We start from the raw sequence: 15,695 nt of genomic DNA, 5'->3' as shown, positions 1-15,695 counted from the left end.
CTTTCTTAAACTAGTAATGCAGCCTCACAGTTCTATCTTTTAAAAAAATAGATCAGTATATTGTAGCCAAAAAATTTAGATAAATCGAGATCTCATGATTTTACTTTTTAAAAAATCATCATGGAGAAAAGAATAAGAGTGCCCATACGAAGAATACCGTGGAAAAAAGAAGATCGTATTTCATAGAAATTAAAACTCTTACTTAACTGATAACTGATGTGAAATTAAAGATATCATCTGACATAATATTTTTTATCTTATATAAAATAAAATAAAAATAAGAGCAAATACTAGCTTGCTATAATTTTGCCATCTCCATCCATACTTTGGTGCCTATATGAACTCCTGCTGTTAGGGTCATCAAACCCCTACAATTATATATATATTGGTTAGAACCGTCAAAATTTTATTAAGATTTAAAACTTTTGCATGGGAAATACTTGGGACTATTCATTGCCGAACATGAAAATTTCTTCGTGCCGGCATAATATTGGTTCTGTAACTCATTGGTCAACTTACGACCTCCATACATTAAACTAATTTCAGCCTTTTAGCCAAGCATGTCTTATTGCAGAGGAATTGTATATAACAAGTAGCACTTAGTTTGTAATATTTTCATATTTAACGTGAAAACATCCAGGTGGTTTACATTCAAGCACTTTGATATACCGAAAGGTTCGACTTTCAAGAAACATCTACTATGTTATCGTTACTCTCACATAAAATCAGTGCATACACTTGAAGATATGTCTAGACCCAGGCACAAAACGGGTCAGGCAAAGTTCAAACCAATTCTGGCTCTAATTCAATGAAAATTTTTCACCCCTAAGCCAAACTCAATCTAATTTTAGATTTGAAATTCGAAGCTTGGAGGCAGTCGAGCACTGACGTGAAGGCCTAAACCAACTTGGGCCTGATTCAATCTCAGAGGAAGAATGGAAGATTTTCTCTTCTATTCTCTTCTACTATTGGAGTGTACATTCGATTTTTTCGATTTAAACCGATCCGAAGTTTTAAAAAATCGAACTTTCAAACTTGCATTTTGTAGAATCAAAAATCGAATCGAAATAGTTTAAAATCAAACAAACCAAACCGAAATAATTTCAATCCAATTCGATTTGATAATTCAATTTTAGACTTCTTTATGCTGTATTTTTTGATTTAGACTTACTAAATCCTTTAATAGTTTTACTATTTGGATCGCGAAATTGCACTTGGACTTAGTCTAGATGGATCAAAGGACATGATAAATGAGTCTGATTCAAAATTATATTAAATAAATCATAAAAAATATTTTTTTTAAAAAAAAATTACTTTAAAATTTTGTCACACGTTTTTCTAAATATGAAGATCATCCAAAAAAATAATATCAATCTGATTCATCTAAACAAGGCCTCAAAAAATAAAAAAAAAATATAAAATTTATACAAATATGTTCTCAGAATACTAACATTTGAAAATGAACTTACTCTAAACTTAAAGCAGAAACCTCTTCTCACGGAGCAGATGCATAGTCGATGGCATGCAATCGGAAATTGGTCAAATACAAGGGGTAACGTAGCATGTTATCTACCGTAGGATTTGGCACGATCTAACTAGACTATTTGGTTCAAGTAATATTTAGTCCAAATATAAATATTAAATCAAAAAAAATCAAATAATTTGATTTTCAGTTAACCAAAATTATTAAATTAAATATCAAAAATCAAACCGATTAAAAGAATTTGATTTGAATTTAAATCAAAGCTAAATTTTTTTTAAAAAAATTGAATCATGTATCAAAATAATTAATAGTTGATTCAATTTTTAATTACTAAACCATTTATGCACCCCTATTCTACTGTGCCCGATTTGTTTGAATCGGGAATGGGGCGGGAAGACATTACAAGTTATAGCTTCTCAGCTTCATGTACGGAGAGTGGCAGTAGTAATTGGTTTGTGAAAGGTACAAAGAGAGAGAAAGATGTCGGCCAGAAAAGCAGGCATAAAGGAGGAGCGACGGAAGAGGTTCACCTTTCGGCAAAAAAAATGATCAATCCTCTTTTACGGCATCGATCATAGATCATGCTCCCACATAGATCTAAAAGCATCTCGAACTCTTTCATCCATTTGCCTTCATGGATCTGAAAGTGGCCACTGTGCAGTGCGATGGTGGATTTGTACAAACGAAGATACATCATTCTTTAATGTGAAAAATACAACCCATATCAAAGACAGAGTCAAGGAGTGATAAATAGGTGAGCCGGTTTGAGTGATAGTTAGCATAGCATTGGTGTGACTGGAGGGCAGTAATAATAAATTATATTCTATGATATAATAGATAAATAAAATAATTTAAATATATAACATATATTGATTAGGTGGGGTTGGGTTAGGTTAAACATATCAAGGCCAAGCTTAGCCTGATCATATGTTGGACCTTTAAAATCAGACCAGATAGACCCCAATGACTGGAAACCCCAATTCAAAACCAGCGGAAAGCGAATCGGGCTGGACCGGGCCGGGCCGACGGGAGAGCCTACTTTGCACAGGTCTGCATATATCGCAGGCCCTTGATTGCCTACCGGGCGGCAAAGGGGGTCGGCAAGATGGAACGTTCGGTTGCTTTTGTGTAACACTATCGTCGGGAAAGAGGGTGCCAGAAGGGAGTGGCGCGCATAACCTTTTTCTCAGCTTAATTATTACGCACGGTTGAGGGAATTTGTCCCCCAAGATTAAAATCCTCCGCCGAGCATCTCCTCTCTCTCGCGCTGCTGTGCTATTCCGCAAGTCTCTCTCGCTGGAAATGGAAACGGCGTCTTCCTCCACCGCCGTGCCGGGACGCGCCAACGCCCCCGCAACCATCCACCGCAGTCGGATCCTCTCCAGCAAGCTATACTTCGATGTGCCCTCCTCCAAGGTGACGGGTTTCTTTTTGTTCCTCCAACGATGACTTCTCCCAATCTTTAACAAGGAATTAGTTCTTTTTATCTCTTGGTTTCAGGTTCCGTTGATCTACTCGACTTCCTACGACATAGCATTTGCTGGAATTGAGAAGCTGTAAGCATATGTTCGTTGTGAATTCTTGTGAATTCCTTTTTTTTCTTTTGGGTACATGTTTTATAGTCTTGGAACGGAAGTAGGGTTTAGCCGGTTCTTGTTTTATCTGAATCACTAAAGATTCCTATTTCTTAAAAAAAAAAATTCATTACAGTTTCCTCTACTTCTTGTTTTAGTGGCTGTTCAATCGAAGTATTGGTTCTTGATTTGTGAGTTATTTCCGAATCCCGCCCTTCTTTTTCAGGTATTTGTTTTATAATCTTGGAAAAAGAGGGTTTTGTGGTTTCTTGTTTCATCTGAATCGTGTGGAGACGGTCTTCTTTTCGTCCCCCAAAAAATCTCGTATTGGTCCTTTTTATGTGGGTCATTAATGAGAAATTATTGGTTTGTGGATCCTGGTGAATTCTACCCCGCTATTTTTGGCTTATGATTTGATAGTTGGTTCTCGTTTCATCTAAATTGCGTGGAGACACAACTTTTCTTTTCTTTTTTTTTCTTTTTTTTGAAGGAAATCTTGTTTTACAATTTTATGTGGTTCTTGAAGGATAAATTATTGGTTTTTGGTTCATGAATCCTAATAAGTTCTGTCTTCTTTCAGGTAGATGTTTTAGTCTTGGAAAGGAATCAGCGTTTAGTTGCTTCCTGTTTCATCTGAATCTTCCAGAGACCACCATGACAGCTTTTTCCTACTTCTTGTTTTGCCCTTTTAAGTGGTTCATACATAATAAATTTTTGGTTTGTGAATACTGGTGAATCTGGGTTAAGTTCTTGTTTCATCTTAATCATTGGGAGACAACAGTTTCTTCTATTTCTTGCTTTCCTTTTTGAGTGTTTCATCAATGAGAAACTATTGCTGAGCTACAGAGATGACAAACATATCAGGTTAAATCCAGTTTAGGAGTTAGATATGTAGTCTTGTATTGGAATGGTTTCTGTCCCTCTGGAATATAGAACTCTGCCCTTATTTGCAATAAACCTCACAAATTATTCTAAAGATTAGCACATATTAGATACCAATAACCGTACATTTGACGATTCAAATGGACTAGAATGACTGACATAATGGTCTGAATGACAGTTGTAATTAGCTACTTTGTGGACAGTAGCTCAAGTCTTTGAAACTTATGCTGAATATTGATGCACCATGGAGCATAGGTACCTAAGTTTCCCATGGCATGACAATTTGTCAATTGTTAGTAACTAAATCTGGTGAATGTTAGAGATACAAGTCATTGTGCTTGCCCAAGGTGGAGATAGCACATTATTGATAAAACTTGATGAATTCAATGGATGACGGAAAGATCATTCATAGAAATTGTTGTCCTAGGATTCATATGGAATTTGGAGTTGTAGACTTTGTAGTTAGAAGTAAACATGAGTTTTGTAGTTCGGTTTATGAATCAAAAGAGTGTTTGCATAGGAGAAATGTTAAGGTGTTAGGATCTAATGATATATTAGTATATTACATAAGTATCATCATTTAGAAACTTGGTTAATTAGTTCTAGAAGTGTACTTCATGGGATATATATTTTTTAAGTTGGAATTTGTGGTACTTACTATCTCAATGAAGGAATTGACACATTTGTTCCACCCATTTGTAATTATTCATGTACCAGACTATGAAGTAATTGGGAGCTTCAGCAGCAAGATAAGACTAGTATATGGGAACCAGTTGGACTTTTGTCCTAAAAAAATCAGGAATATGGAGGTTACTCATTCTTAGGTTTTTGAAGGAAATGTTCCCAATAATGATTCACACTGAGTACTATTATCTTAGAGAATCAGTCTTATGATATGTTATCATGAAGTCAATTTGATGGTGGTATCAAAAAAATGTGTTAGAAGCAGCACTACGATCAATATGGACTTACATCGAAGAGCAATACAAGTTATTGAATTAATTTCCGTGAGACAACCAAGTTTCTAGTTCTTGTGGTTCACAGCAATGTTGGCTTAACTGTTCTTTCTCTTTTCACTTTTGGATGATTGATATGTAATGAATATTAAAGTTGATGATTACAAGATACCACATTGTGAATATATTTGTTATTCTGGATATTGTGAAAGCAAAGATAGATGGAGACATCTAAAGTGTTGGTTTAGGGAGAATGAAATGAAGAAGTACTTCCAGGGTATTATGTGATAACAACAAACTTTCAAAATCAAGGAACAAAATTGTTGGGTATGCATTAGATTGGTGATGTATTAACATTTAAGGTCTTGGGTTAGATGAATTTTGTGATAGATGCGTGGTGATATTTGAAAGAGAGAGCTAGAAATGAGAATGCTGGAGGAAGTGTAGGAGTCACCCTAGTTGAGGATAAAGTGGTGGTGAGCTGTTTGAGAAGGTATGCCAATATGCAAAAGACTTGAAATTTTGGGAGAGAAGAGTGCCATAATGTGCAAGTCTTAAAAGAAAGGGATGGAAGAAGCTTACGTTATAACACCCTTATCAGGAATTGCTAGCCAACCTCAATTTTATGATGAATTTTGCTGGTGGGATGCACATGTATCTCAGCTATGGATTCTAGGTTTTGGAAATCTGTGGTCATGGTTTGGTTCCTTGTAGACTCATCAATGGAATGACGAAATCTTTGACTAAGATTTTATTTTAATGCCAGCCTCTAATATATGGCTGCATGACAGTTCAATCTTTCTTGATGACTGGCATCCTAGATTGAGACAATTAGGATCGACGGGTTGATGAAAAGAAAATATTGTTGGAATCTTCCTTCGTGAAGGCTGTAACTTCAAACTTTTGTATGTCATTCGGACCTAAGAAGATCTGTTCTCAACCTTTCGAAAGACAGACATGGTCCCTCTTGGGAAAGGATTCATTACTGAATCACTATACAAGTTGAAGGCAAATCATTTTCATTTTATTCTTGATGATAAATCACATTGTTTGTTTCTTCACATTATTCAATTTCATTGGGCCTCGACGAGGTGCTTTTGATCACTATATATTTTGCTTTTTTGCATTTAGTACAAGGGAAAAATATCGCTTAGAAATTAAGAATAATTATTTGGGAACGAAAATTACTTTTATTAATAATAGTACCCTGTAGAATCATGAGAAGATAGAGACATTTAATATTTCCAATAGCTGAAATCATCTTGTCCTCCATTAAGAGATTATAAATTTTCAACAGAATTATTTGTTATTCTTATTCTTTTGCTGAAATATGGCAATATATTGTGCAGGCATCCTTTTGATTCTTCAAAATGGGGTCGTATTTGCAAGTTTCTGATTAAAGAAGGTGTTTTAGAGTGGGTTCGAATCGTAGAACCATTAGAAGCTTCAAAAGATGATTTGCTTGTGGTAAGAAGAAGCTGTATTTTGCACGAGATATGATATGTTGGGCTGTTTTTGAATGCTTTGCATAAATTTTTTAATCAGGTTCATTCGGAAGCATACCTGAGCAGTCTTAAAAGCAGTTTAACGGTTTCCATTATTGTCGAGGTAATGCTTATTTAGTTGCCATGGGGATTTGTATGCCATACACTATGAATTTTCAACTGAAGTTTTAAGTATCAGTACATTATAAATGATGTGTGCACTGCATTTGACCCATAGGCAGTTTAATGCCCACCAAGCATTGCTAGTTTCAGAACCATTATCTTGAATGCTAGAAGTGGAAAAGGTGATGGATTAAATTATGTTTATTGTTTGATCCAGCAAGCACTTAATCTGTTATTTTTTTCCTTTCCTTTCGCAATTATTTATGAATCTTTAACATGGGTGGAACATGTCAAACATGCATATAGACTTTAAATATGCATGACAAAAGAGACATTTGGTAGTGGTCATGTATTTGTCATCATTTATTACAAATGCATACATGCTAACCTGAATTAGAATTTTTCTTCACTTATTTTTCTTCTAGTATTCATGATGAAAGTCCGACATTGAATGTGTACTAATAGTGGTGGAAGATCTTCAAGTTATAGGTAGACTCAGTTGTGTGATTTCATTCACTTTATGCATTTTGAACTATGCATTTTTTGTGCATTTCGATAATGAATTTCTTATGTTCTTTATCACCCAAAATCAATTAGTGACAAATGTATAGATGCTGAACTGATCATTTTCATCTTATCTTAGGTACCCCCTGTTGCAATCCTTCCAAACTGTCTTGTGCAGCAGAAAGTGCTGTTCCCATTCCGCAAACAGGTTAGTATTTTCTTATGCTTATATTTGCTTATCTGATAAATTTGAAATTTATGAGGTACTAAATTATAAAGATTGCAGGTTGGTGGTTCAATCTTGGCAGCTAAACTTGCGATAGAGCGAGGATGGGCCATTAATGTTGGTGGGGGATTCCACCATTGTTCAGCAGAGAAAGGAGGTGGATTTTGTGCATATGCTGACATTTCTCTTTGTATTCACTTTGCCTTTGTTCGTTTGAATATTTCGAGGTAATAGGTTTGCTGATTAAAAGAATCAATTGATGCGCTCTGTAGAAAATTTCTTTCACAAATACGATATAAATGAATGTATTATAATTTCCATAGTTTCCTTAAGATGTCTTATTCTGCATGACTGCAATTTATGCAGGGTAATGATTATTGACCTTGATGCTCACCAAGGAAATGGCCATGAAATAGACTTCTCTAACGACAGTATGCCTTATTTTCCTCTAAGTGTGTTGGCATTAATAACCTGTTCTAAAATTGCTCTCACAATGTCTCTATTTGCAGGAAGAGTTTATATTTTGGACATCTACAACTCTGGAATATATCCTTTTGTAAGCAATATCCTTTAGATATATTTTTAAACTAGTTTTGAGCATTAACCATCACTTCTTTGTAGTAGCTGAACTGCTTCTGTTAAATTATCAAATAGGGGCAATGTGTGAGGACTAAAATAGGCCCATGTCTTCCACACCCAAGAATTGGTTTTTTTGTTTAATATTTAAAATTAGATTTGACTGATTTACTGAAAGGGTTTGATTTATCAAACTCAGTTGCTTTGCAGCATAAGTTAGATATGAAAAATAGAAACAAGGTTTATTACATCCAAGGTCTGCAAAACTAGTACCGAGAACCCTACTGGTACGTTACCAGTTTGGTACTATATGGTGGTGGTACGGTATGCATGCCACGCTGAGATAGGCTTCCAACGTTTCTCTTTCTCATTCCCAGTTATGGTACCACTTGACACTAGGTAGTATGGGACGGTTCCGCTCTGTTCAAGTCATATACTAAATTGAACCTTGGTACTATACCAATACCTTATCGATATGGTGTAGTTTGTCTGATATGGGACAGTATGGGTTGATACAGCATACCTTGATCCCAACAACTTGATCTTAGGCATGATGTTGCATTGATTCATATGCTTGGATGAGTCTTTTCCTTTTTTTCCCCCCGTTTGAGAGAAAAAAGGGAGACCAACCTGTACAATGATTACCTAGATCTAAATTCTTGGGGATGCACCACCATGACTTGAACCCAGAATCTCTGGTTGTTACGATAAGTTTGCTAAAATGGGAAGTTTCTTTATATCATTTCTTCCTATTGTTCAAATCTTCTCATATGCCACACCCCTGCCCCTTGCCCGATCGGCCCAAAGAAAAGGTTTTCTTTAAGTGAACTCCTAAACTTGTTTCAACATCCTTGTCTTTGTTATTCTCATCTAAAGCTTGTATGTCCCACTTTAGTGTGATACCGAACATTGATGCTTCTGTTTCTTTTGTTCTACCCCCCTCAAGAAAAAAAATGTAGCTGTTTCTTATGGATTCATTTTTGATATAAGGATTTTATGATTTCATTTACAGGATCTGGAGGCTAGGAGATACATTGACCAGAAAGTTGAATTACTAGTGAGTTAAATGTGCCTCTGCACCCCCCTCCCCAACCCCAATTTATATTATTTGTCACGTAGCAAGCTGTTTTCTTTTTTTTTTTTCATCTTATTTTCTTGTAGTGATATATCAAGTTGTATTTTGATCTCAGTTTTTGTTTAACTTCTTCCCTTGTATATCTGCATGTTGATAGAGTGGGACTAAAACAAATGAGTATTTGGAGCAATTGGATAAAGCACTCAAGGTACATTTGTATCACATTATGTTTGAATTTGTCTGTTATGCTAGTCTTTGTCTATTTTGATCAATGTTGTTCGCAAGCATTTGTTGTGGATGTCGATGGAATCAGTGTTATTGCTATAAATGATCATTATTCTAAAACATGCTGATGTTTGATAAAGTCGATTAATACATTGATATGTTGCTGATAAATTAAAATTTCCAAATGGATGCATTGAAGAGAACTTGTGGGTTGCCAATGTTAAAGTTCTGGTCTTCGTGAGTTAAAAAATTTGTTATGATAGTTGTCAACATGGAAAAGAATTGGTAGAACAACTTTCAACAAAGTATGCAGGACTACAGGTAGTAGAGAACAAGCTTGGTTTTATGTATAATCCTACATATACCGGCCAATGAACTGTTTAGTGCTTCTTTACTAAGAACAAGCTTGTGTTCCGCAAAATATAACTTCTAAAAGTTGTATGATAAGATATTATGGGATACCATTCTTGGATGATCGAAGAAATCATTTCCCCCTCTTGTGGTGCCAGTGGATTCGTGACTGCCTGATAACAAAAGCATTCTTAGCTTTGACAAGTGGGATGTTTTGTGAACTCCTGCAGAAGTTTTAGGGATTCAAGGCAGAGGAATACATTACCTCTTCATGTAGTTAGAATCAATATCACTTGGTCATCTGCCGTATGTGGATGGTACTCTGGTGTTACCATGATGCCCAGCAAATAGGAGTTGCTCCAGGAATGCTGGGAGTTATTTCTGATATCTAGGTAAATTTTCTGAAGTTTGCAGTGATCAGAATCTTACTGGCTAAAGGGATGGTACTTGATAGAGCTGAGGTTTTGTTGCACTAGGGCCTTCCCTATCGTTTGCATCTGGTGTTTCAAATTGAAACATAAATTGGACTGTGCTTGGGTTATTTTCTGCTTTAAAGTTCTCTCATGTGGTACTTTGTGGATAAAGCCATCCGACCAAGAACATTGGCTTTCTACAGTACATCTTATCATTTCTGGAGTTGGTTAAATGGTTGAGAACAATTGGAGAAGATTTAGATTTTTAGACCATCTGCAGTCGAAGGCCTATGCCTTATTGGTATAAGTTCCCTTGTTAGACAACTGAACTGGCGTATGATGTGGTCCCTAAAGGAATAGGCCTGCGAGGAGGAGGAGGTGGATTTGCAATCGGGAATCTTCCTTAAAGGATGCAAGATATTTCATGGAATGATTCTGATTCAATGGTATGGTAAAATATTATCTTAGGTGGACAGTCTAAGACATTTGCCTACATTAGGATGGGAGTTCTGTGAAATTCTGGACAATAAATTTTTGGAACTCGTTATGGTTATACAAGGCTTTCATTGTTAGGGATGTGAACATTGATAGAAACAATTACTGATGCATTCATGAAGAGTGATCCATTTAAATGGAGCAAGGCTGTGTTTTTGTGATTGTTGCTGTATGCCAAGAATTAACTGATGCAACCTTTTCCATTGGAAAGCTAAAGAGTTTTTTGCATTCTGGATAACTAAATTTTGGACATATCTTTAAAAATGTGCTCTAGGTCAAAAAGTTTTGACTATTGTAGGTGCATCATTTGTAGTCTATCTGCTACTGCTCTATCTTTGCTGAAAAACACATTCATTTGTCTCTTTGATTGAAAAATATGTGTAAGTTTTGTTATCATATATAAATTAAAATTTTTGTCCATTTAGAGTATGAATTTTAATTTGGGTTGCAGGTTGCGAGAAATAACTTCAATCCTGAGTTGGTTGTGTACAATGCTGGCACTGATATTCTCGATGGAGATCCCTTGGGCAGATTGAAGGTATATTCCTGTTTATCCTTATATTTTGTTCGTCAAAGCATGTGCATCTTCAAACTTATTTTGTTTCATTTCATTTACACCACAAACACAAATACACGTGCACACATAGGGCTATACTGCTTCCATTGGACCAACTTCTAAATTGGTCATACTGTGAAAAATACTCGAATACCTCATGTTCTGCATTGCCATGTGATAAAAAACATGAATGTTATTTTGATTTTTATGCTGATATAGTGAAATCATTAAATTTTTTGTTACAATCACTGTAACAATCATCACATCAGTGGAAGGAACAAAATACCTTGAAAAGTAAGGTATAAAATTCTTTTCCCCCATAGGATCAACTAGCAATCTGGTCAATAATATATAATATATGTATATGCGTGTGTATATAGTGATGCGAATTTGATGATCAATTTGAAAGAGAAATCTAAAGAGTGTTTTCTTCACTAAATTTGATTTAAGACCATTCACGTGTTGTAATTTTTCGAAAGGATTAAAAGGAATATTGGAGTGGTGGGAATCGGGGGCAGGGGCTTGGTGGGCAGGGAATAATCTGTAAAGAAATTCTGTCCGCATCTCTTTTACTTTCTTGTTTGATGTGTGGTGTTAGCCAGCCTCCATGTGATACTGCATACGTACCATATTGGAATCTCCTTGTGCAGGTCAGTCCTGAGGGAGTTTCAATCAGAGATGAAAAGGTATTCAGATTTGCAAGGGAAAGAAACATTCCTCTTCTAATGCTTACATCAGGTGAATTAGATGCAGGATCTTGTACCTACGCGCTGTTTTGGCTGCAGTAAATCATTTATCCCTATTAATACTATGTTGTTTCAGGTGGCTATATGAAGTCAAGTGCTCGAGTTATTGCAGATTCAATTATCAACCTTTCAAAGAAAAAACTGATAGATTTGGATAGCTCTCTTAGCAGAAAATAATGGTAGATGTTTCTTCACTAAAATGTATATCATGAGAAAAGAATGATGATCACATGCGACAGCAATGATGTGTGAACATGCATATCTGTATAGATATATCCAGATGTTAACATAGTTCACGTGTAAATTATTGACAATCTTCACCGTTATTGTACTAAAGTGGTGCATATGTCAAGTAGATGTGGCTATTGGAGGACTATATTATCTTAGTGATATCATCAAATGATACCATGACAACACGCCCTTACTCATTTTGTACAGTGTATTTTTATAGTGGAAGAAGCTTTCAATCTATGTACTTTTTGCTTCTGTATTTATGTTCTATTCATCACCGTTCCAGGATCTCCATCATTCTGTTCACCAAGTTGGACATCGCACAGCAGAAAATTAAAGGAGCGGTTACAAGAACTGAAGTAGGAAATGATGTTCTCTTATTTCTTATCCACATTTCTAATTTTTACTTTGTATGTTTGGTGTTAATTATTTTCCGTTTTCCCTTTTATAATTAGTTCAGTTATATGTACCTTATAAACCTGGATCACTGTCCTATTAAAATATTGTTCACCTGTTTATGAACAGCTGCTGTGCTGCATTTGCATGATATCTATGTTTATATCGGAGCTTAAAGTTTTAGTGATTCTTAGGCTAATCTACTGTGTCATTGGATTTTAGTTTTAGTATCGCCAAGGAGATGTTCATAATCTTGGAATTATACCAACTACTTTTAGTTGCTACTCTACATCAAATCTCTCGACTATAGGCAAGTCTAATGGATTACAGCTGCGGAAGTTGTCTGCAAGAGGTATTTTGAAGTACATATGATGGATTCTTGGTGAGTTTTAGATGTCAGCTCGCTATTATCTCCTCATGTCAAATGTGTGCGCCAAGTTGATGTGACCAACGTGGATTGCATAAACCATCTTTTTGGGTTCTTTGAGCATTGCTTATCTCAATGAAGCTTTGCATCGCATAGCCTATTGGACTCGAAACTTTGAATATCGAGCAGTAATTATATCTTCACCCGAATATCGAGCAGTAAAAAATTGCCCCTCAAAAAATGCACCGGATAACTTGTCCGCTGGATGGGCAACTGCATCGAGCGTTCCGTTTTGTGTGAGGCAGCACTTTTGGTTGGGAGGCCTTACCTATGAACCTTTTGGCAATTAATCTCATAGAAATATCTTTACAGACCTGGAAAATTCAGAGAATATGAATTTAACACAATAAAGCCAACCTTTTGGCTAATATTTCCGGTCTCCCATCATGACAAGTTGTGTTAACAGGATATGGGCAACAAATGCGGCTATTAAAATGCCAAGAATGCAATGCCACGTGAGGTTCACTGAAGAATTTGTTGGAGTTCTATGGTGGAATTCTTGAGCTGTAAGCTTTGTCTCATCCATGCGGAAAAACTTAAGCACTAAGCAGTCTCATTCACCCTAGCCTGGCAAAATGGATTCACCAGAAGTTATAAAAAAATATTACTCATGAAACCCATATTGAAACAAAAATCTTCCGGTTTTCTCCATGCTGTTGAAACGACAACTAAAAAAAAAAAAAAAAAATCATTTACTTCTGATAAGTTATTTCTAAAACTTTTCATTTTCTTTCACAAAAACCTGCGAGTGTTAATTAATGGCATTACATTAACATTTCCGAGCCAGATCCATTTAGGCCTTCATAATGCCGCGTAAAAGGTGCCCATTTGCCAGCCCGTGCCGGTCTTATCCTTTCTTTATTTATGGTTTCGTCCCCACCACGGTAATTGACCGACGGTGGATCGTGAACCCCTTAACCCTACAAACCATCCTCCCCTTCCCATCAGTCATCACCATCAATACATAACAAAGTCGCTTCCCTTCTTTTATCGGACCCCCGACCCCTTTCCCTTCTTCTTCCCCGTTTCCCCTTTCCTTTCCGTCGATCGTCGCGGAGATGACGACATATGGGACGATCCCGACCTCGTCCGGCGGCGCCGCCACCCCTCTGGATTTTATTTCCCGCGCCAAGGAGCGGGGAAGAGAGGCCCTGGCGACGCGCCGCCCGTGGCGGGAGCTGGCCGACATCCACTACTTCAGCCTCCCGCCGAGTCTCGGGGAGGCCTACCTCCGGATCCGGACCAACATGGGCTACTTCGCCATGAACTACGCCATCATCGTCCTCCTTATCGTCTTCCTCAGCCTCCTCTGGCATCCCATCTCCCTCATCGTCTTCATGGTCATGATGGCCCTCTGGCTCTTCCTCTACTTCCTGCGCGACGAACCCCTCGTCATCCTCGGCCGCACGATCGGCGACCGCACGGTCCTGATCGTGCTCTCCCTCGTCACCCTGGTGGTGCTGCTGCTTACCAACGCCACGCTCAACATCCTGGTGTCGTTGCTGGTGGGCCTGCTGGTGGTGGTGCTCCACGCGGCGCTGCGGCGTACCGATGACCTCTTCATGGAGGAGGAGGCGGCGGGGCCGGGCCGGTGGTACACCGCCGTCGGAGAGGCCGGCAAGCCGTCCCCATCCGTTTCCTCCTAGTAGAACAGCAACCGCCATCGCCCACGCCACCAGGCTTGTATGCGTGTTTCTATGCGATGACTGCTGCTTCTTGTATTCTTGATTAGTACTGCAGCTTATTTGTGCTCATCATGTGTTCGTTCTTTTATTTCTGTGGTGGAATTTGTCTTCTATCTTCTTTTCCTTTCTTTTTAATCGTTCTGTTAGCTTGCTGGGTCGGAAATTATCGCATTAAATTCTTTCTAGAACTATGCATATATCATTCGCCTTCTCCCATATTTCTTCCTCTTATTCTTCCATATCAGCAACAATTGCCTTTTCTTAGTTTCATCTTCCCTCTGTAATCTTCTCTGTATTAAAGTAATAGCAGAGAACTTTGACTATAGATTTTTTTTTGGGGTTAGAATAACTGGAGGCTTCTCTGCTTTGGACTGGCGTGGGACTGCTCTAGGCGGTTTCGTGATATTTTGTTTTCTGATCTTATTCATATCAGATTTATATAAATATTTCGTTTTATAAAAAAAAAAATAATAAGCTGTTGGGAGAACCAATTACTGTCGTACTCGTGATCCAAGAGCAATCAGATATCCGTCGTCTAAGTTTGTCCGTCAAATATGGGCTTTGGTGGGGAGTACCGTTCTATGGGTCTCATCTTTGTTATTTTCTCAATAAAAGGGTAGAAGCTACAGATAGAGATACAGAACAGTTCTCCGACGACAAAATTCTACGGAAGCTTAAGACCAAGATGGATGGATGATGATTTCTGGTTGCATACTGCCTATTCGATTACTGTTAGGTTGTACAGAAGCTCTGTGAGGAAGAACTCTCGGTGATTGGATGCGTCCATGCAGATGGAGTTGAGAGAACCAAAATGGGGAACAGCTATCCCCTCGCCTAACCGCATTCATCTGGTTATAAGCTCTTTTTTCCTGTTCCTTCGGATCTCCTTTGGGTGTCGACTAGCAGGCTCCAGATCGCACTCACCCAGGTCTCGTGGAAGGTGGTGATTGTCATCGAGCCAAATTTGCGGGACTCTTTCTTTCGGACTGGAGCGTGGGACCGGGGGCCATGTGTTCTTGTTTGTCTCCGCGCGAAAAGAAACACATGGGGCTTGCTTGCGGAAGTCTCAGGAGTAAAACGAACAATTCCAAAACCTGGGAGTCACCTGGTAACTTAACATGAAGGTGGAACAATGTGGTAAAATTGTAAGGGGGGTGTTTAATGATTCTGATATCGGGGTAAGGACAACGCAGTTGTGGAAGTCTCAGAAGTAAAACGAAGGATTCCAAAGCCAGCCTGGGAGTCACCTGGTAACTTAAGACGAAGGTGGGAAATTGCGGTAAAATT

The 15,695-nt window shown here is 37.6% G+C and overlaps 2 protein-coding genes across 6 annotated transcripts; both read left to right on the top strand.

Annotated features, from left to right (window-relative positions):
• Positions 1–2,647: 2,647 nt before the first annotated feature.
• Positions 2,648–12,447, top strand: LOC105040423 (histone deacetylase 2). Of its 5 annotated transcripts, XM_010916934.3 has the most exons (14): positions 2,651–2,899; positions 2,984–3,039; positions 6,245–6,362; positions 6,441–6,503; positions 7,146–7,214; positions 7,293–7,459; positions 7,599–7,663; positions 7,742–7,788; positions 8,821–8,865; positions 9,041–9,091; positions 10,819–10,905; positions 11,574–11,661; positions 11,746–11,848; positions 12,187–12,447. In XM_010916934.3, exons 1-13 carry the CDS (start codon positions 2,786–2,788, stop codon positions 11,844–11,846), a joined length of 1,071 nt encoding a protein of 356 aa, XP_010915236.1. In that variant the 5' UTR covers positions 2,651–2,785; the 3' UTR covers positions 11,847–11,848; positions 12,187–12,447. The 5 variants fall into 5 exon arrangements, 4 of the variants coding, with proteins under 4 accessions (XP_073110838.1, XP_029119003.1, XP_010915236.1 ...); XR_012140230.1 differs by lacking the exon at positions 12,187–12,447 and having other exon boundaries at positions 2,649–2,899; positions 8,821–8,867; positions 9,035–9,091; positions 11,746–11,799; XM_010916933.4 differs by lacking the exon at positions 12,187–12,447 and having other exon boundaries at positions 2,652–2,899; positions 11,746–12,140.
• A 1,210-nt stretch (positions 12,448–13,657) lies between these two features.
• Positions 13,658–14,496, top strand: LOC105040424 (PRA1 family protein F3). Its single transcript, XM_010916936.4, has one exon. The coding sequence runs from the start codon at positions 13,782–13,784 to the stop codon at positions 14,367–14,369; it is 588 nt and encodes a 195-aa protein (XP_010915238.1). The 5' UTR covers positions 13,658–13,781; the 3' UTR covers positions 14,370–14,496.
• Positions 14,497–15,695: the final 1,199 nt, after the last annotated feature.

The sequence above is a fragment of the Elaeis guineensis genome, chromosome 3 (genome assembly GCF_000442705.2).
Source record: "Elaeis guineensis isolate ETL-2024a chromosome 3, EG11, whole genome shotgun sequence".
In the NCBI taxonomy this organism is placed as follows: Eukaryota; Viridiplantae; Streptophyta; class Magnoliopsida; order Arecales; family Arecaceae; genus Elaeis; species Elaeis guineensis.
The sequence above is the reverse complement of the archived record's forward strand: the minus strand, read 5'-3'. Positions and strand labels throughout refer to the sequence as shown.

Bases quoted from the DNA above. Each gene is read 5' to 3' on its own strand.
- LOC105040423 (XM_010916934.3), top strand. From the start codon at position 2,786: ATGGAAACGGCGTCTTCCTCCACCGCCGTGCCGGGACGCGCCAACGCC. The intron at 7,789-8,820 runs GTAAGCAATATC...TTTCATTTACAG, and splicing joins ACTCTGGAATATATCCTTTT to GATCTGGAGGCTAGGAGATA. The intron at 9,092-10,818 runs GTACATTTGTAT...TTTGGGTTGCAG, and splicing joins AATTGGATAAAGCACTCAAG to GTTGCGAGAAATAACTTCAA.
- LOC105040424 (XM_010916936.4), top strand. From the start codon at position 13,782: ATGACGACATATGGGACGATCCCGACCTCGTCCGGCGGCGCCGCCACC.